Source organism: Furipterus horrens, unplaced genomic scaffold (genome assembly GCF_987537825.1).
Source record: "Furipterus horrens unplaced genomic scaffold, mFurHor1.1.pri manual_scaffold_11, whole genome shotgun sequence".
Lineage (NCBI taxonomy): Eukaryota > Metazoa > Chordata > Mammalia > Chiroptera > Furipteridae > Furipterus > Furipterus horrens.
In genome coordinates, this window is record NW_028327181.1 from 85,755,062 (window position 1) to 85,777,032 (window position 21,971).

Genomic DNA, 21,971 nt, shown 5'->3' on the forward strand with positions numbered 1-21,971 from the left:
TTTTAACTTTATTAGAATATTTTATTTTAGAAATTGTGGCCTTGTAACTGTTCAAGTGTTGGAAATACAAAATAAAGAAGTTGATGTTAAACAATTATTATTAAAGGAGCAGAAGTTAAGCTCTGGATATAGGAAAGTAATACAGCCTACTTAAGACTTTTTTTTTTCTGAGAACAATTACAGCCATTTACAAACTCAGTCTTTAACAGAAAGTCCCTCCTGAAAGAAGGGTTGGTTATTTCTCAGCTGGCACAGAAGCATAGAGCAACCAATGGAGCTGCCTTCAGCACAGAGTTCCTGCGTTATTTGACACTGGTTTATGTTGTTGCAGGGTTTTGGTGCCTTTGAACGCTCAATCTTGACTCAGATCGATCATATTCTGATGGACAAAGAAAGATTACTTCGAAGGACACAGACCAAACGCTCTGTCTACCGAGTTCTTGGCAAACCCGAGCCAGCAGCACAGCCTGTCCCAGAGAATTTGCCAGGACAGCCGGTAAGAACTCTGTGATGCAGAGTGATTATGGGGAGCAGTTCCTGTGAGGCTAATTAACTGAAAAATCTGATCACCTCCTTGTAGGTATTACTCTTGGTATGAGAGGAAAGAAAGGGAAAAAAAAGAACACTTGGATTTTTGAGAAACCAAGAGCATGTTTTTAAAAAATGGTTTTTAAAAGTTTTAAAAATATGGATCTATTATTAACTTGTATGTAGTCTTCTTTTAATTTTGAGGCTGATACGAGTCCAGTAATGGAAGCATTTGTAATCCAATTTTTAAAAATCAGTTTTAAAGCAGCTGCTTTAGAAATGTCAGTATTGAAGTAAGTGTGTTCTTTAGGCTTTATGTTGTATGTTTAGATACTCCAGAAAAGGATCCAAAATTGGGATAGATTCTTTTGTTTCAAGGAAACTCTTTTAAATATAGTAGAATATATACATACTTAATACTTTCTTTCAGTTCAGAAGAATTTTAAATGAAAAGTAAAATTCTTTCTAGTCTGAAAATTTAACTCCACAGATTTAACCAATGTTCATAGTTGTAACAGACTTTCATGTATTTTCCTTTTATGTGTGTGTGCATATAGTCACACACATTCACACATATATACACATATACATATGTATATATGCATACATACATACCTATATACATATATAAAATATGGTTACCTTTTCTTTTAAACTAAATGGTATGGATATATATGTGTATATAAATATATAAAATGTTAGGAAGTATATATAAACTCTTACAACTCTTTAAATTTAATATATTCCAGTCACTTTTCCATATCATTACATAGAGATCTGCCTCATTTTTCCTAATGGCTAGAGTATTCTATTGTATGGATGTGTACTATAATTTATTCAAACAATGGATAATTTTGTTGTCTGTAGTTGTAGAAGCAGTGCTACAGGAAACATCCCTGAACTTTTATATTTTTGTATTTGTGTGAACATATAGATAGATTTCTTGAAGTGGAAAAGTTAAATCAAAGAGTGTATGCATTTTAAATCCTGATGGATGTTGCCAAATTGCCTCCAAAAAGGCTGCGTTAATTTCCAGTCCCACCAGCTGTGTTTTCCAATACTGAGTGTTGCCAGTTTTAGAGGTGAAAAATGGTGTCTTCTCATTTTAATTTGCATGTATTTAATTAGAATAAGGGTAAACGTATTGTCAAATGATTTTTTACTATTTGTGGTTCTTATTTTGTCAAGTGCCTATAAATGTTTTTGCCCATTTTTCAATTGGATTGTTTTTGTTCTTTTATCTTAAGAGCTCTTTATATCTTAAGGGAAACAGTGCTTTGACTGTTCTATGCATTGTTTAATAGTAGCTACATTATTTGGATAACCTCAGTGGTATTCTTTCCTTTCTTCTTGGTATAGGAAATCCTTCCTGAAGCCCCTGCCAATGCCCACCTAAAGGACTTGGATGAAGAAATCTTTGATGATGATGACTTTTACCACCAGGTATGATTTCACACCCTACTTTTCTTACAAATCAGGTTTTCGCATTTTAAAACAGCTAATAGAATCCTCTGACCAAAAGGTATCTTACTTTGGTGAGAGTCACTCAGGGAGTTAAAACTCCTGTGTTCAGAATTGAATTACTATGTAGTTCTGGATCTGTTGCCTTTCTTCTGTCTTTTATTTTTCCGTTTGAAATGAAAATAGCTACAGTTACTTTGTTAGTTGTTGCAGAGTGTAAATTGTCTGTAAAATAGTTTCAACTTCTTTGAGTCGGGTTGATTATTCTTTCTTATCCGATTTTGATAATAGAGCTAAAAGGCTGGGTTCCCAGAATTCTTAAAATGCTCTTCTGATTCTATTATCTATTAAGTCCCTTGTCTTTAATGTATTTTTGTGCCTGTTCAGATCAGTTAAGTATGTATTGAGACTCTCTGCTACATTTGATTATAATAATATTGTAGTGCTTTGCAGACAGAAAGAACTGGTAGTTGAAATATGGTTCTGTTCTCAACACTGTCTCTTCACAAACACCGCCCCAGTTCTTTCCCTGCCAGTATAATCTCTTGGCAGGCTGCTCCTTTTAATGAAGCTAGTGAATGTTAAGGTAGACTAAACATTTGAGCTATTCTAAGGAACTAAAATAATTTCCTATAATCATGGGTCTCTCTTTTTAAAAATTTTAAATTATTATTCTATTACAGTTTTCCCAATTTTTCCCCCTTTGCCCTCCTCTACCCAGGAAACGCAGTGCTCCCACAGTCAATCCCCACACCGTTGTCCATGTCTGTGGGTCATTCACTACATGCTCTTTGCCCAGTCCCTTCCCCTTCTTTCCACCATTACCCACCTCCCCCATCCCCTCTCATCACTGTCAGTCTGTTCCATGTTTCCATGCCTCTGGTTCTATTTTGTTCATTAGTTTATTTTGTTCATTAGGTTTCTCTTATAGGTGAAGACATACGGTATTTGTCTTTCACCAACTTGTTTATTTCACTTAGCATAATACTCTCTATTTCCATCCATGCTGTCACAAAAGGTAGGAGTTCCTTTTTTCTTTCTGCTGCATAGTACTCCATTGTGTAAATATACCACAGTTTTTTGATCCACTCATTTACTGATGGGCACTTAGGCTGTTTCCAGCACTTTGCTATTGTAAATAGCACTACCATGAACATAGGGGTGCATAAGATCTTTTGAATTGGTAATTTGGGATTCTTAGGGTATATTCCCAACAGTGGAATCGCTGGTTCAAAAGGCAGTTCTATTTTTAGTTTTCTGAGGAAATTCCATACCGTTTTCCAGAGTGGCTACACCAGTCTGATTCCCACCAACAGTGCATTAGGGTTCCCTTTTCTCCAGCACTTGTTTGTTGATTTATTAATGATAATCATTCTAACAGGTGTGAGGTGAAATCTCATTGTGGTTTTAATTTGCATCTCTCCAATGGCTAGTGATGTTGAGCATCTTTTCATATGTCTATGTGCCATCTGTATGTCCTTGGAGAAGTGTCTATTCAGTTCCTTTGCCCATTTTTTAACTGGATTGTTTGTTTTCCTGGTGTTGAGTCCAGTGAGTTCTTTTTATATTTTGGAGATCAAACCCTTGTCTGATATAGCATTGGAAATACGTTCTCCTGTACAGTTGGTTCCCTTTTCATTTTGATGATGGTTTCTTTAGCCATGCAGAAGCTTTTTAATTTGATGTAGTCCCATTTGTTTATTCTTTCCTTTATTTCCCTTGCCCTAAGAGATATATTGGCAAAAATATTGCTGCGTGGGATATCTGAAATTTTACTGCCTATGTTTTCCTCTAGGACTTCTATGCTGTCTTGACTTAAGTCTTTAATCTAATTCTGGATCTCTTGTTAAGTCATACTTAATAAAATGTGCTTTAGGATGTACCCTTTCCAGCTCTGGAGAACTGAGGATGTTGTTCAGTGGTGATACACCAGTTTTTGTTGAACCACCATTTATCATGATAATTTTTTTCTCTGTTAAATTTTTAGTATGTTAATTTTTTAAAAAGGTTTTACTTATTTATTTTTAGAGAGCGGGGAAGGGAGGAAGGGAGAAAGAGAGGGAGAGAAACATTGATGTGAGAGAGAAATGTTGATCAGCTGCCTCTCATACACACCCCAACCAAGGACCAACCCCCCACCCCAGGCATGTGCCCTGACAGGGAATCGAACCTATGACCTTTTGCTTTGTGGGACAATGCTCAGCCAACCAAGCCGTACCGGTCAGGGCTAGTATAAGAGGGAACTCCCACCAATATGGATTTTATTTATTAAAAATTGTGTATTTTTTCCTACATGTTTTAAACTTGAGTCACCTTCAAGGTACTCGACAATTGATGCAATATTTTGATGCCTTTTAGTACTTCTGCCATTTTTTGTTTCACCTCTTCACATTGGCAAAAGGTTTTGCTTTGATGACTTTTTTCACTGGGGAAACAAAAAATGTTGCTTGGGGCGAGATCAGGTGAATAGGGAGGGTGGGGCGTGGAAGTTATGCTGTTTTTGGTCAAAAATTGCTGAATGCTCAGTGCGGTGTGGGCAGGTGCACTAGTAAATCACCCATCTTGAAATGGGCAAATGTGTTGAAAGAGTCTTCAAAAAAAAAAATTACTGAAGCCAAACACAGCCTCTCACAACAATGCCAGCTGGTGCACTGATACAGATGGACTCCTAGAACACTCACCTAGCCCTCTAGAAAATAATCCGTTTTTTTGTTTTTGGGTCCCTTCTCATATGTTAACTTTTTCCAAAGATTTTGCAGCTGCTTGTTGAAGGTTTAGTCATGACAGCTATATTATTTATATGGCATATGAAGGAAGGAACTCAGGAAAAATTCACTGTGAACCCAGTAGAACAAGTGGTTCTATATTGCAGATACCTCTGGTTTTGCCTTAAAAAGGGAAAAGAACTTTCTCTTCACTCTGTGATGTTCAATAAAATTATTACCATAGCGAGGCTTAAAAGTAATGAGAAGAAAGAGGATTAGTGGGGCCTCAAGTGTTCCTAGTCAGAGGCCCTGATTCTTTTTTCCTTTTCTTCTCTTATTATATCCATTTGTCAGAAGAGTGGGGAACTCTATTTTGTTCCAGAATGTCTAAGGAAGTACCTGATACAGGATATTAATGGTGTATAATTGTGTGAGATCATGGGAGACAATCAAAAATGTTCCAGTCTTCATTAACTGAAGTGTGTATTATTCAATGGAAAGTGTATCATAAATTAAATAGGCGTAATAAAATAAACTGAAATTACTGGGGAGAAGTTGCTTCTACTGGCAATCCTTACTCTGAAAGATTTTTTTGGCCTGGAGGTCTGTTTAAAAAGAAATAGAATTACCTGATTGGCCCTTCATCCCAATTAATAACTTTAACTTCGGTAAATTCTGATTTCAGAGTTATGACTAGTCACATCTTAGCTTTTCCCCTTGCTGGTTAATTGGGGTGCTGGGGTTAATCTAAATTAAAACTTAAACTAATAGAGGTCACCAAGGCAGCTGAAACACCTGAGGGAAACAAATGGGGCTGCCAGACGCAACTTTATCTTGGCTGTTTCCCAAGAGGGAAGTGGCAGCAAATTGGAGTTGTTTCAGCCTTCTGTAAAGGTGAATGATGGGTGACACTTGTTAATGTACAGCATCGCCGGAAGCATTCCAGATTGCTTTGCTGCTGTACCAACTGCTGCCATCCACGCACAGTCAGTAGGAGCTGGACCAGTTGCCAACATCTGGCAGCACAGCACGGAATGGGTGCAAGTGTTGAAACCCCGCAGATTCTAAATATGGTGGTTAGAACTGTGCAGGCTTTAATCACTTACCCCTCTTTGGCAGCAGGCTACGACAGCTTATCCTCGCCTCGTACATCACATCCCGACATCTGCTGAGCCGCAAGGCAGCTGCACATTCATTTTCTTTTCTTGCCTTTTCTCTTTGCCTCCTGTTCCCGTTCTTCCCACTTTCCCCCCTCCTCCCTTCAGTTTTCCCCCCCCTCCCCAATATGCTTCTTGGGAGAGATGATCTGTAAAGATTACTGCTTCATTGTGTGCAAGTAATTGTGGTGATGCCAGGCCCTTGACAGACACAACGTAGCACCTGTTCTGCTGACCTGGTTAATTTCTTCTGTTGAGTGGGATTTGCCAGAGATTGGAGCTGAAGCCAATTCGATGATAAGGCTCAAGAAAATGGCTGTATGTTTTCTGTCACCTCCCAATTAAACTGACTTCATAAAGTGCTTTCCTGTATTTGTCAGGGTGGTAAGCCTGAGCTAAGTGTTGCATTCAGAGCTGGTACACTGCATTACAATGGGCTTGCGAATTTTCATTTGTGTGTTTTTTGTTTTTTTTTAATTGTGGTTATATGGAAGGAGCTGGGTGGTGAATATAAAAGAGTTCACTTTTTTTTTTTTAAACCATACTTGAAGCCAGACCCTTTGGTTCCATGTTTTGTAAAGATGAGATTATAGTCACATTGAATTTTAATGTTTCGTCGGAGGGGTTTAAAGGCTTACTTGGTTAATTCAGGTGTCGCGAGGCTGTGTAAATGCCCTAACGACTAAGAACAGTGTTTGGGGTCAGAACACCCAACACACACATACTCACTCATTCTCGTTTCATAATAAGCCTTAAGTCACTACAACTTTTAAAATACGTATTATTTAATAAAGGTACATGTATATATGTATGTATGATCTGAAAAGGATCAGATACCAGAGTAATTTTATCATTTTTGAGCTGAAAACAGCCTTACAAGAAGCTGATTCCCTGAAATGTTAAGTAACTTCCTGAAAGTTACATAGTAAATGGCAACTCTAGTACTTGATCTCAAGATGTCTTAGACCAAGTCCTGTTCTTTCCATACCTTTATTTATTAAATAGTTCGTCCTTGAGCCATAAAAAGACTTCACCGTAGTAATACAGTTTTCAGTTTGTGAATAAATAAGCTTCATATTCTTAGAACTGAAAGAAATATTATGTGTGTTAGGAAGTAATGTCTTTTCCTTAAAAGGTAAATGATTTATTGAACTCCTGTTTCTTAACAATTCTAATGAAAAAAATTAGCTTTATACTTGCGTTACTGGTTTGTTTGGGAACCAGAATTGCTGAAAGCTTGAAGTATACCCAGTGGTGAAGATTTTATGAGGGGAACCGTTCACCCGCCGCAAGCAGTGCAGAGCTGCTCCCAAATGGGTTTAGTTTGCGTTTGGCCTATTTCTTGTCAAAGCTCATCCTGAAGACGATTTTACAAAAGGTTGTAAAGGGCCGTGAAGGATGAGCCATTCAGAAATGTTTTCAGTATCTATTTTTCATTTTCATGATCCTATTTGCTACTTTTTAACATTAATTTCTTTTAAGATGTGTTGTCTAGGTCACCATTTAAGATCTTTCTTTCTTTTTTCTTTTTTTGATTTGCTTTTTTAAACCATCAGTTGATCTTTGACCTGATAATCCTGAGTTCTTAAAGAATTGAGGAAGGACTAACATCTACTGAACGCTAGTTATGTGCCAGCTCCTGGACTAATTGATAGGTACCTGACATACATCTTTATTTAATTCTCACAAGATTTCCATATTGAGATATGACTGTACTTAGCAGTAACCTATAGGAAGTGACTGGTTTTATTCTTCTTATTGCCAAGACTTCAAACTGGCTTCTTGTCACCTCATGAGGCATTTTACTCTGAAAGGACTAATTGAGCTTAGATACTGACAGATCGATACCTGGATTTCTAAGGGTTCATTAGGATTTTGTATGTTGCTTCTAGCTGTGTTCAGTTTTGATCTGGTTCGTCCTGTCACTTTGAATTTAACCAGGAGTGTCTAGAGAAAGGCATAATAGATTTTGCTCTTTTGATGACCACTTTGATGGGTTAAATTTCTCCCTTCATTTGCCATCAGGACCTGTCTATAACTGACCTTGCCACATGCTGGATTTTTGTATCCAAGACCTTTGATAATGCCCTAAACAAGTAATTACTCATTCGGTGAACTATTAAAAGTTGATAATGTTAAGAAATAGAGAAGAGGTAAGCTTTCTGATAAGATAGTTTACCTTAATTAAATTGGTGAGTGATTAATATGGACAGTTGATGTAGTTGGTGGTTTTAATGGTATGCATTTAGATCTTAGTGTGAATAAGAGATGTTCTGTGGTTAATGCTAATACAATGGGACATACCTACCTTTGGCATGTATCTTTCCAGTGCTTCGATTGATGGTTAATAAAATGTTCTAAGTTTGATTTGAATCTCTCCTTTTAATTAGTTGTTGGAAAACAGATACCTCTATTTAGAGTAGTATTTCATTTATAGTTTTACTTTAGAATGTGCTACTATTTGAAATGTGGATAGTGTTTCTTAAATGTTTGATAAAACATATTACACATATACCTTTATGGTGATTTTAGAGAGGAATACAAATGAAGTACATACATTTGAAAATTGAAATCATGGTTAAAGGAATAGCAGAGAATTAATCAGGTTTTTTGAGGTATAGTAAAAGTGTTAAAAAATAATACCAAACCTAAATCAAATATCAGTGTCCAATTAAGCCCCAGTTTTAATAATTACAAGATTATTCTGCCTTCAATGTGTAAGAGTTTTGAGATACGTTCTGGTTTCTGTGCTACCGTTGACATCAATATTGGCATTTGCTTGCCAGCGTGAGCTTACTGTTGAGGCTGCACAGAACAGGAAGTAAAAAGCCACATTTTAAATGCAAGGCCCAGAAATTTCATAGAACAGCAGCATCAAGGGAAGGTACACACGACTGGCCCTCATTTCTTTCAGTTTCCTTGCTTTAAAAAATAACAGAGCATGACTTCAGTGCTAGTACTTCATTTAAACAGAGGTGAAACCTCAGAACAAAGCCGACAACCGTGCATTTTAGGAGCCAGCTACGAAGGAGATAGAATTGGCAGAGAGCTAGTGAAGAAACGTTTCAAACACAAGTGGTCATGGGAGTTTAGTAGGCAAATAAATATGTGGCCAAAATTGTCTTTTCTGTACTAATAAGCACAATGTCAGTTGGCTGAGTGTAAGTTAAACACAGGATCCCAGCAGTATTTTAGAATTTAGCAGTCCTCAAGAAATGGGAACACTGCCTGTTCACTAAAGTGGGCATGATGTCTTCTTATCAAATCATATTCAATATGTAGCTCCTTTAAAGTAAATTACAGGGATGATGTTTAGCATAGAAAGGGGACGTTAATAAGCATCTTTAAAAAGGTATGTGTATTGTGAATCTAGAATAGAACATACTGCTCTAAGGTTAGATAGTATCTCTGAAGATCGTCAAATTCAAACTGTCTTTACAAACTGGACCCTAGAGGAGGTAAATGACTAGTGTAGGGTCACTCCAGTTAGTGAGTTAGGACATTGCAGCCCAAGTGTCCTTGCTCCCAGTTTGATTTTCTTCCCAGCACGTTATGCTGCCTTGTGATCTGACAGTTTAAAAATCCATGTGAGAATTTCCTTTTCAGATTAATACCTATTTAGGAAATTGGAGATCCCGTGTATCCATTTGCACTCTGACAAGTCACATGTATCACTTTTCTGCAATTATGAACTTCATTCAATTAACATTTATTATACCAGAAGCTAGGCTTATAAAGACTAATAAGACAAAATCAATGCCCAAGGAACTTGTGTCATGTACAAGAGGAAGGTGCTCTGCAATTTTGTATAGTCATATAGCTCCTCTTTAACAGGAGGACTTTGTTAAAATTTAAGTGAAGAAAATAAGTGGTGAAAGAGAGCACTCAGGTCCTTGATATAAAAACATACATGCAGTTCTCTAGTGTTGTATTGTCACAAATACACCTTAAGCATTTGTTAGCCTACTGGTATTTCCCTCAACATACACCTGATCTGATTCCTAGAGTCATTTCTTCACAACCCGTAAAAGGCCCTGAGAGTCGCTGTTGGATATAAACTCAGGTCAGTGTAAGTTCCCTGTTTTCCTCAAATACAGTAGAAGCCAGACTGAGATGCCAGTATCCACTGAAACTTACTCCAGGTTAGAAAAGCTGTCAGGTATTTGAGGGTTCATTTGCTGTGGCTTACTTTTGTATATTTCTGAAATTTTCTGTAATAAGTTAAGGAGAAGAAAAAGCCTTCAGGTTTCTTTCTTCCTGCCATTCATTCATTCAACAAATATCTGAGGGCCTACTGTGTATTTCTTGAGAAACGAGTGTTCTAGGCTGTGCTGTTTAATGCAGTAGCCACCAGCCACACGTGTATCTATTTAAATTTAAATTAACTAAAATAGTACGAAGTTAAATTTCAGATTCTCAATCACATCAGCCACATTTCTAAATGCTAAGTAGCCGCATGTGTTGGTCGTGGCTACTGTGTTGGATGGCAAATACAGAACATTCCATCATCACAGACAGTTCTGTTGGAGCTGAGTTAGAGGCTGCAGCAAAGCGAAGTTTTCCCCTCATGCGCTGTATTCTAGCTTAGAGATAGGAAGGATGAAGTTGGGGACTACCTTGTGGCAGTGCAGGAGAAAAGGATCAAACTGAGTCTAGGGTAAGGATGGAATGGTTAGTTTTCCTCTAGGATGTTCAGAGGATAAGGTGATGTTTGAGCAGAGACCTAAAGGAAGTGACCAGCAGAGCCATGTGGGTGTCTGGGGGAGTAGTGTGGGGACAAAGGGAATGGCAGGCACGAAGGCTCTGAGGCACAGCCGCAGCTAGCATGTTCTGGGGAAATCGAGGCCGGTGTCACTGAGGTGGAGTCGGAAAGAAAGAGTGATGAGGGAGATCAGGGAGGGAATGGGAGGTCCGGTCCTGAAGAACCTTGCAGGCCACTGTAAGGCTTTTTGGCTTTTACTGTGACTGAGATGCGAGACCGTTGGAGGGTTTTAAAGAGGGGAGTAACGTGATTGGTAATATTTTAAAAGAGTCACTCTGATGGCTGTGCTGAAAACAAATGACAGGAGGCGAGGTGGCAAGCAGAAAACAGGAGGCTCTAGTGATAATTCAGGCAAGAGATGGTGGTCGCTGGGACTCGACTGGTTGCAGAGTGAGTGCTGAGAGATGGCCGGATTCTGAATTTATGTTGAGGGTTGAACTGATGGGATTTGCTAGTGGATTGCATGTGGGGTGTGGAAAGAGAGGAGTCCAGGATGACTCGAAAGTTTTTGGCTTGAGCAATTGAAAGGATGAAGTTGAGATTTATTGAGATGGGGGAAATCAGTGAGAGAAGCTGCTTGGAAGGAGAAATCCGGAACTCAATTTTGGGTATATTAAGGGTTTTTTACCTCCATAGACCTGTGTTGGCTTTAATTATTTTGATTCTAAAAATTGGTTAAATTAAGTTTAAAATATCTCTGAAACATTCATATGGAGCTGTTGAAGATAATTATATAATTTTGGAGTTCATGGGAAGATCTGGGCTGAAGGTATGAATCTGAGAGCCATCAGCATAAAGATTGTATTTAATACCATGAGACTGAGTGAGATCACCTAGGGAGTGAAGGTAGAGAGAAAAAGAGAAGTGATTCAAAGCCTGAATCCAGGGACATTCAAATATCTAGCAGTTGGGGAGATGAAGAGGAACCAGCAAAGGAGATTGAGAAGGAGCTATCAGTGAGGTGGGAGAGACAAAAGGAAGAGTAATGATTTCCTAAGTTCCATGTAGAAGTGTTTCAAGAAGGAGGTAATCTAGTATTATTCTCATACCAAAGCCAGGCAAAAATATCACAAGGAAAGAAAATGACAGACCCATCTCTTATGAATATAGATACAAATGTCAAGAAACTACTAACAAACCCAGTGCAGCAGTGCATAAAAACAAGTATATGCCGTAGTCACGTGGGATTCAGCACAGGAATGCGAGGTTGGTTTAACAAATACCAATGAATGTAACATACCATATTAACAGAATAAAGACAGAAACCACATGATCATCTCAGTAGATGCAGAAAAAACATTTTGCATCCTTTCATGATAAAAACACACCAGGAATAGAAGGGAACTTCCTAACATGATAAAAACATCTATGAAAACCTATAAGTAACATCCTACTCAGTAGTGAATGACTGAATGCTTTTCCTTAAGATTAGGAGCAAGGCAAGAATATCCGCTCCTGCCACTAGTATTCACTATTGTACTGGAGATTCTAACTAGGGTAGTTAAATAAGATAAAGAAATAAAAGGCATACACATTGGAATAGAAGAAGTAAAGATACACACACACACACACACACACACACATACATATATATATATATGATTCCTATATATAGAAAATCCCAAAGAAGCCACCAAAAACTACTAGATTTAAAAAACAAGTTCTGCAGAGTTGAGAATATAAGATGAACACACAAAAATTAGTTGTGTTTCTATACATAAGCAGTGAGTGATCTGAAAAGGAAATTAAGAAAATCATTTTGTTTATAATAGCATCCAAAAGAATACAATACTGGAGCATAAATTTAACGAAGGAGATTTTGAAAGACTTGTACGCCGAAAACTGTAAACATTGCTGAAAGAAACTTTGAAAGACATAAATAAATGGAAAGCCACCCCATGTTCATGGATTAGAAGATGACAGTACTCTCTCAGCTGGTTTTTAAATTCAGCACATCTCTATCAAAATCCCAGCTGCCTTTTTGCAGAAATTGACGAACGTATTGATCCTAAAATTCATATGGAAATGCAAAGGACCCAGAATAGCCAAACCAATTTTGAAAAGAACAGAATTGGAACACTCATACTTCCTAATTTCAAGACTTACTACAAATCTCTTAATAATCAAGCCTAAATACTGGTATAAGGTTAGGCATATTGATCAATGGAATACAACTGAGAGTCCAGAAATAAACCCTTACTTTTATGGCCAGTTGATTTTCAACAGGACCGCCAAGACAATTCAGTGGCGGAGAGAACAGTCTTCTCAACAGATAGCGCTAGGCCAACCGGATGTCCACATGCAGAAGAATGAAGGTAGAGCCCTCCCTCATAGCTACACAAAAATTAACCTGCAATGGGTCATATACCTAAACTTAAACTTTTAGAAGAAAAATAGGAGTAAATCCTCATGACCTTGGGGAAAGCAATGGCTTATTAGATGTGACAATGGAAGCATGAATGACCAAAAAATAACCCTTTTGCTCTATTAAGGTACCATTAGGGAAGTGAAAAAGCCCACAAAATGGGAGGAAATATTTGCAAATCATGTATCAATAAGGGACTGGTATTTAGACTATATACAGAACTTTTATAACTCAATAATAAAAGACAAATAACCCAATAAAAAATGACAAAGTAATAAACATTTCTCCAAAAAATATATTTAAATGGCCAGTAAGCACTGGAAAAGACAGCATCATGAGTCTTTAGGGAGATGTGAATCAGAATCACAGTGAATGCCACTTTACGCCGCTAGGATGGCTATGATCAAAAAGATCATAGCACTTGCTGGGGAGGACATGGAGAATTTGAAACCTTCATACTCGATGGTGGGAATGCAAATCAGTGCAGCGTCTGTGGAAAACAGTTTGGCACTTCCTCACATTAAACATACCACGGATTACTATCTGACCCAGCAATTCCACTCTTAGGTGTATGCCCAAGAAAAAGGAAAGCGTATGTTCACCCAGAAACTTGCCCGCGAGTATTTGCAACATTATTCTTATGAGCCACAAAGGAAACAACCAAATGTCCCTCAACTGATAAATGGATAAGCAAAATGTGACGTATCCGTACAATAGAATATTATTTAGCCATGAAGAGAAGTAAAGTACTCATACTTGCTACAACATGGATAAACCTGGAAAACGCTGTTAAGTAAAGAAACTAGTCACAAAAGAGCATGTATTATATGATTCCATTTATATGGAATGTCCAAAATGAGCACATTTATAGAGATAGGAAGTAGATTAGTGGTTGCCTAAGGCCGGGGATGTTGCGGGTGAAATGGGGCATAACTGCTAATGAGTAATGGGTTTCTTTTGTGGGGGATGAGAATATTCTAAAATTGATTGCAGTGATGGTTACACAGCTCTGTGAATATACAAAACCTTGAATTGTACAATTTAAATTGGTAAATTATATGGTATGTGAATGGTATCTGAGTAAAGATTTTTAAAAATCATCACCTGAGGATATCTTTTAATATTTATTTGAGACAGACAGACACCTACGTGAGAAGGAAACATCAGTTGGTTTTGCCTCCCATACTCACAAACTTATGGTACCTCTTTTCTAGTGCTCACTGGTCACTTTTATGAGAAATGTTTGTTCCTTTGTCACTTTTTATTGGGTTATTTGTGTTTTATTATTGAGTTGTAAGAGTTCTAGATATGAGAGAGAGAGTGAGAGAGAGAGAGAGAAAAACATTTGTTGGTTGCCTCCCGCACCCGCAACTTTTTGATGCTCCAACCAGCTGAGCCGCCTGCCATGGCTGTTTCTGTTTTTTAAAGAAGAGAGTGACCTACTATGTTAAATGTTGAGGGCAGATCGTGTAAGATAAGGACTGATAATTGCATATTCATTTTAGCAATGTGGAAGTCATTGGTGACTTTAACACAAACTATTTTGGTAGAGTGATGGAATGGGTTCAAAAAAGAATGGAAGAAGCCCTGACTGGCGTGGCTCAGTTGGTTGAGCATCGTCCTGCAAAGTGAAAGGTTGCTGGTTCGATTCCTGGTCAGGGCACATGCCTGGGTTGCGGGTTTGGTCGCTGTTGGGCGTGTGCAAGAGGCAACTCTGATCAGTGTTTCTCTCGTACATTGATGTTTCTCTCCATCTCTTCTAAAAATAAATAAATAAATAAAAATTTTTAAAAATTAAGAAAAGAAGAACGGAAAGAGAAAAATTGGATCTAGGGTTTAGAGAAATGGGGCAGCAGGCGGAAGGGGAAGTGGAGGATTGGGAGAGGTTTTGTTTTGTGTTGAGATGGGAGACACATTTTGTATGCTGTTTATGTGCTGATAGAAGTGATGGAGTAGAGAGAGGAAAACGGGTGTTTAGGGAAGAGGTGAGAATTGCCGGCAGACACAGAAGTAGAGGGGTGTTGGGCTAATGGACAGCAGATACTGGAGGGAAGGCAGAGCATATGGGTAAAGTGGCAAGTAGGTGAGGGATGAGAGCATGTGAAGTTCTCATCTGAGTGCTTTTATTTTACCTTCTATGACTTGATTTGATCTTATGAATTAAGAAGCCAGGAGTGAGAAGTGGGAGAGATTGGAGGTTTGAGAAAAGAGAGGATATGACAAAGGCATCTAAGAGATGGGAGAACCAGTGGATGAGGACATTGTAGTAGAATTGTCAGGTAGCACCAAAGACCCACCAAAGGTAAAGGTAATGAATTTAAAGCGAGTGAGGCCAGTTCACATGATCTCGGCTCTTTAGCCAGTTCAGCTGTGCTGATGCAGATACTAAGAGTTAACGTGGTTTGGGGTTTTGCCACAGTATTCCTTATCCCACAATTCTGAAAACTCAGTTTTTGTTTGTTTGGTTTGGTTTGGCAGACCGTTGTGGCAACATCTGATCTGAATGGCCATGAAGCTATGTAAGCCTATAAGGCTTTATTTCTCCCACTTGGTGGGAACAGTCAGGTATTTTGCTATAGAAATATTAATGTATTTGACTTTGGGGTGCTGCCCCAGGCTCTGCTAGGGCATTTATAGTAGTATATCGTGACCATTCTGAATTCCAAAACACATCAATCCCGAAGGCATTGTGGATCTGTCTGACTTCAGGGACAGCATGCAGGGGAGTTAGGTTTATACCAGGAGTGATTATCCTGATGAACTGTGAGATTGCATCCACCTGAGTAAGGAGGCAGTGCGCGCGTGAGAGAGGAGCAGGGTTGCTGTAAAGGTAGCAGGATCAATGGGTTATTGATCCCGGTGGGGCTGAAGAATTACTGTAGTATGAATGCTGGAGGGAGAATGCTGGAAAGACCGGGTGAGGTGTGTTTCAGCCAGGCTTTCAGTCCTCAAAGGACAGAATTACAGAATGGAAGTTAGTAAGGCCCTTTTGTTTTCTTTCGTGTGAATCCCTTTTAGTAAAATTGTCTCTGGTTCTGAATGACATCCTCTTGATTCTTTCAATACAAATCATTAAAGGAAACATTGCCAAAGAATGCCTGAAATTGTCTTGTTTGAACTGGTGTCCCAAAGAATATATAACCCCTCTCTCCACCTTTGTTACAGACAGAAGAGAAAAAAAGGTACATGCCAGGTGATTAGGGGACAAGTACTGGAAATGGGGACGGTTGGATATTCTAAAAAATAGCACTTTCTGTACATTGTTACTTTTGGTATGGATTGAGAAGAATGGCTTAAATGGTCACTTAGTCCTTGTAAATTTCATTTCATTTGTAAGAATAAGAAAGGAAAAGCAAATTGACAAAAAGAAGTTCCTTAGCATTTGCTTTTGCCCAATTCTTACTCTGTCTTTACACATCAAATCCTAATACTGATAGTGACTTACTTACACTTCTAGTTGATATTTAGACATTGGGAGACATTATATGTCATGCCTAATGGAATATATGGGGTCTGATGAGAAAGTTTTCTGTTTTGACTAATAAATTTTAATCCAAATGGCCAAGCCTAGTGAAATATTATGGCCTTTGAAATATTTTAGAACTTGTACAGAGAAAAGAGTGTTACTTTATTCAGTGAATGAATTTATTATTCCGTCCAAACCTGTGCAGGCCTTAGCTCTAGCTTCGGAGGGGAGGCTGAATCACACAGTGGAAAAACTAATCAAATCCTCAAAGACTAAGGGCAGTGAGGCAGTGAGGCTGACTTTTTCAGTGGTAGCCTCTAGCTCTACATTTTCTTACTTTAGTAACCAAAGGTGGGTTATTTGTAACTTCACTATCAAGATATACTTGCATTTGATTTACACATCCTGATTTTTCTTTCTTCTTCCCTATATTATTTTTCTTGTAATTATTTTGCTTGCCATTGCATTAATTGGATGCTTTTTATCCTTGATCACAAGATCTAGAAGACTGCTTGCTGCTTAACAATTTGATTTTAGAAATATTATTGAATAATCACACTGTCAGGACAGTATGCAGAGTTCTGTAGGAGGTAAGAATTTGAGTCAGACTATACCCTGCCCTCAAGACACTTACAACCTAGCAAAAAACATGACATAAACATAAACAACCAGAAGGCTTGGTGAGGGCATATTAAAGAATTTAGAAGAGGGAGAAATGAGTAACACTTTGGGAGAATTGGAGAACACTGCAAGGAGGAGGACGTGGCATTTGATCTACATCTTCAAAGGATAGATAGGGTTCGAAAGAGGAGGAGGTTGGGGTGAGGGGCCTTAGGTCAAGGGAACTGTGATCAGAGGATGGTGGAGGTAGTAGCAGGTCATTGAAAAAGAATAGCAGCTAGTTGTTCCAATAGAATAAGTGATAATGAAGACCATGGTCTAGTTTGGAAAATTCCTGCAAATAATAGCATGCTTTTCAAGTTTTGACTTAATATTTTTGTGAGTTTTCTATGCTTTTAATATTCTCTTCCATTCTGCTTTTTCTTCATTTCATATCTTATTTGTTATCTACTATTGAAAATCAGTAGAAAGGAAAATTGAATTATTGTACTTGTTCATTGTTAGCAGCTGTGGTGATCTATGGAAGGTGTTGAAAATTTTTTGTCCTAAATGGTGTTGTGGGATTATGGGTATTATTATCTGATGTTAACAATATTTCTGTTTATCCAATACTTACATTTTGCTAAATGCTTTATCATCTCTTAAAATCCCAAATAAACTTTATGAGATACAGTTATTACCACTTTATGGAGGAGGAAACTGAGTCTCAGAGAGGTGAAATAACTTGTCCCAAATTATTAGCTTGGGAAGAGCATAGCTGGAATTCAAAACCCAGCTGTGTCACACTCCAAAGCCACGCATTATTCCAACTCATTGGCAGATGTTCATAGGTATATTGAACTGTGCGGCACACGTATGCATGTAATTGAAAACTTGTATCTCAGAGCATTAGATCTTAGGAAATGGGAGACGGAAACCTGCGGCTGGGATTTGATAAACCTTTTTCATAGATAAAATATATCTAAACAGAAAACGCTATATTGAAATTAATGCAGATCATTATTACAAAAATGTCGAGATGCCTTTCTCACAGGAGAAGGACCAACTCAAAGATACTACACAAAGGACCAGGGCGTTGGGGGGTGGTTAGAGGAAGCATGGACGATCTGTTCTTTCTCCTCTTTCCCTGAGAAGAATCAGCTTTTTCCTTTGGGAAATGAGACCCAAGGGGGAGGATAGACCTACATTCTGTTAACAGTAAAAGAACAAGAACTGTGTTAATATATTTTGATTCATTTCAGTTACATAGTTTTTGTTTTTGTTTTTTAAATTCAGGTACACTTAGGATGGCTAAAAAAAGAAAAAGGTAATCTCACCCACTTAAAGCAAACCACTCAGTTCTCTAGGTCCTATATAAGATGTGTTAGAAGGAGAATATTGTTTGGGGAGGAGGAATTACTGATAATGATAATGACAAAAATAAGTAGATTCCTCAGTTATGTGGATAGTTGATCTCTGGCTTAGAGTCAGGGCATCATATAATACAACTTTTGTTTAAAAACAGTGACAAGGAGTGTGTCTATGTGTATGTGTGTGTATGATAAAGTAAGCAGAAATTATCTTTTTTCCCAGAAATAATTTTTCTCCTCTGTGTATGTATTTATTGAACTCCTTCAGTGGGCCAGCGCAGGGAATAGAATGATGAGCTCAGTCAAATACACGCTCTGCTCTCTGTGAAGCATACAGTCAGCTAGTGAAGGAAGCAGAGATTAATCAGGTAATTCACTAATAGGATGTAAATTATGCACAACAACAACAGTGTGTGTGTGTGTGTGTGTGTGTGTGTGTAGAGGAGTGCACGTAAGTAAGGTTTCCTGGGGAAGAGACGATTAAGCTGAAATTTAACAAGTGGGTAGAGAAGGAGTGGGATGTAAACGGGTAAGCGGTGAGGGATGCCTGTTCCAGGCTGCGCATGTGCACAAAAGGGCTCCGGGGTGGGGGTGAGCCTAGGAGCGTTTCAGGTGCAGAGGAAACGCTGGGGGACTGGGGGCGGAGGTGGGGGGCTAGGTTGGAGAGGTAGATAAGGGACCAGACTGTGTTGGGCCTTCAGGCTGTAATAAGAATTTTATCTTCTGACATATTTGCATTTTGAAAATATCACTCTTGACTATAATGAAGAGAGCAAGACGGAGGAAGGGCAAGAGCACATTTTACTAAGGAAATTATACTAATGCAGGTGAGACCATGTCTGTTTTATTCTTCATTGTTTTCCTAGTGTATTCAATTAATATTTATGGAATCAATGGAGAAAATAATAGCCTTTACTAGGTATAGGTGATGGAGATAGAGAAAAATGGACAGATTCATGAATTAATGGATCGCATATGTAAGACTTGGAGATAGATTAGGTATCGCGCATAAGGGAAAAGGAATTCCAGGGATAACACTTAAGTCATTGAAGCTTTGAGAATAGAATGAAATTCTTGGGGAAATCATATAGAATGAGAAGAAAAGAAAGCTTGGAACTGACTGACTCTTGAGGAATGTTAGCATTTAATGTTTGGGGAGAAGAGCTGGCTGCATATGGAGTAAAACAGAAGAGGTGCCTCAGAGATTCCAGGAACAGTGTTTTAGGATGATGAGACTGACCAGTGTCACTTGCTGCTTCAGGAAGCCTAGTAAGATGAGTCATGACGGATGTCATTAGGTGTGGAGATCTTCAGTTCTTGGCATGAGTTGTTTTCAGTGGAATAATGGAGGCAGAAATAGCAAGGCGGTATAGCGTTGGTTGAGGAATGAGTAGACAGTGTGGAAACAGAAGAAAAGTTACCCATGGGGAGTGGATCATTTTGTGGCAATTTTATGCTATAGACATGTATAGTAATTCCATCCTGGCTATTTGAAATTATAGTATATGCGGATTTATTTTTTGTGTACTTCAAATAAAGTATATAGAAATTGCATGTGACTACTTTTGGGGATAATTTGAAAGACTGGAGAGCTGAGAACACAGAAGAAAAATGGTGATAAAGCAAGCGGGAGAACAGAAATAGATGTATTTTCACTGAGAATTCCTGTGGGTACTAGAGAAGTAGCTGAGGGAAGAGTGAACCCAAGCCTTGTGAGTCTGCTTTTTGTTATCTCTCAATGACAGGGACAGAAACACATGTAAGGGGATTTTACTTCACTTCTTAGACGTGCTCTCTATGTATTGGGGAGGGAGTTTGAAAAATCTTGACTCAGCAAGGTTACATTAAGTTAAATAGAGGGTTTGCCGTAAGCTTTTCTCCATCTCAGGTATCTGTGGCTATGAGCTATGGAAGCTTGAGAGGTAGGAATCAATTACTGTGGGTCACAAATTCAGAAAGCCAGGGAATAGGTGTCCATAAAACCAAATGCTTTAAAAATTACTTGGCTTTTAGACAACAGTGTCAAAACAATTTAAAGAATAGTCTTGCAGCAAATGGTGCATTTGGATATCCACATGCAAAAGAATGAGGTTGGACCCCTACCTCACACCATACACAGAAGTTAACTCAAAATGAATTATGGAACTAAATATAAAAGCTAAAACTATGAAACTCTTAGAAGAAAACAGGAGTAAGTCTTTATGACCTTGGGTTAGGCAATGGTTTCTTAGATAGAACACCAGAAGCACAAAGGATCAATGAAAAAAATTGGACTATATCAAAATTAAAAGCTTTTCTTTTGCAAATGATGCCATCAAGAAAGTGAAAAAACAACCCATAGAATGGGAGTTGATAATGGGCTGGTATCTAGAAGATATAAAGTACCCTTACAACTCAATAATAAAAAGACAACCTAATTAAAGAATGGGCAAAACATCTGAATAACCATTTCTTCAAAGAAGATGCACAAACGGCTCGTAAGCACAGGAAGGTGTTCAATCTCATTAGCCATCAGGGAAATGCAAATCAAAACCGTAATAAGATGAGATCATACCTTACACTCACTAGGATAACTTGCATCAGAAAGTCAGATGATAAGAAAAATCAGACCTCTCAAATACTGCTGGGAATGTAAATTCGAGTAGTTACTTTGGAAAACAGGCAGTTTCTCAAAATTTTAAACATAGATTAACTACATGATGTAGCAATTCCACTCCTTGGATATATATCCATGAGAAACGAAAGTATATGTTTACACAAAAAATTATAATGAATGTCCATAGCAGCATTGTTCATAATAGCCATGAAGTGGAAACAACTAAAATGTTCCTCAACTGATGAATGATTAAACAAAATATGGTGTGTCCATACAATAGAATATTACTCACCCATAAAAAGGAATGAAGTACTGACACGTGCTGCAACACGGATGAACCTTGAAAACATGTTAAGTGAAAGAAGTCAGTTGTAAAAGGCCATACATGGTATAATCGCATCTATATGAAATGTCCAGAATGGGCATATCATAAAGACAGAAAGATTAGTGGTTTCTTAGGGCCGTGGGGATATGTGCTGGGGTATACTGGGGTGACAGCTAGTAAGTATGGGGTGGGGAAGAAAATGTACGAAGATTAAATGTGATGATTGCTTAACTCTGAATTTAATAAAATACACTAAATTATATACATTTTCAGTGGACATAATTCAGTGAATTGTATCTCAGAGCTGTTAACATTCATTTGGCATTATCTGCAGCAAATCAAAATAAATGTCATCAGTATTTATTTCTAGTGTATTGCCATGTTTAGAAAACAAACATATTCCTAAGGGTTTTGCTCAGTTATTTCCTCAGTCCCTTTGCCTTTTCCCCTGTAGAAAGTGTTAAATTCCTCAGTGTGAATTTGCAGACCAGGGAGATTTTCAGAAACATCTACATTTCTTTTCTCTGGGCGTTGTTAAATTAATACTGACAAATTCTTCTTCTTGGGTTCTCCATTATCTAAGAAGTATTACTGTACAATACTATGGTGCTGAGAAGTCCCAGAAGGTAAAAACTT

General features: G+C 38.0%; 1 protein-coding gene across 2 annotated transcripts in view; it reads left to right on the plus strand.

Annotated features, from left to right (window-relative positions):
• AATF (apoptosis antagonizing transcription factor) overlaps positions 1-21,971 on the plus strand; it is a 95,269-nt gene that overhangs the window by 35,390 nt on the left and 37,908 nt on the right. For both annotated transcript variants that reach the window (XM_090292271.1, XM_090292270.1), the window contains 2 exons: positions 332-496; positions 1,888-1,971. In XM_090292271.1, the coding sequence (XP_090148397.1) occupies positions 332-496; positions 1,888-1,971 (249 nt within the window). The remainder of the gene's footprint in view (positions 1-331; positions 497-1,887; positions 1,972-21,971) is intronic.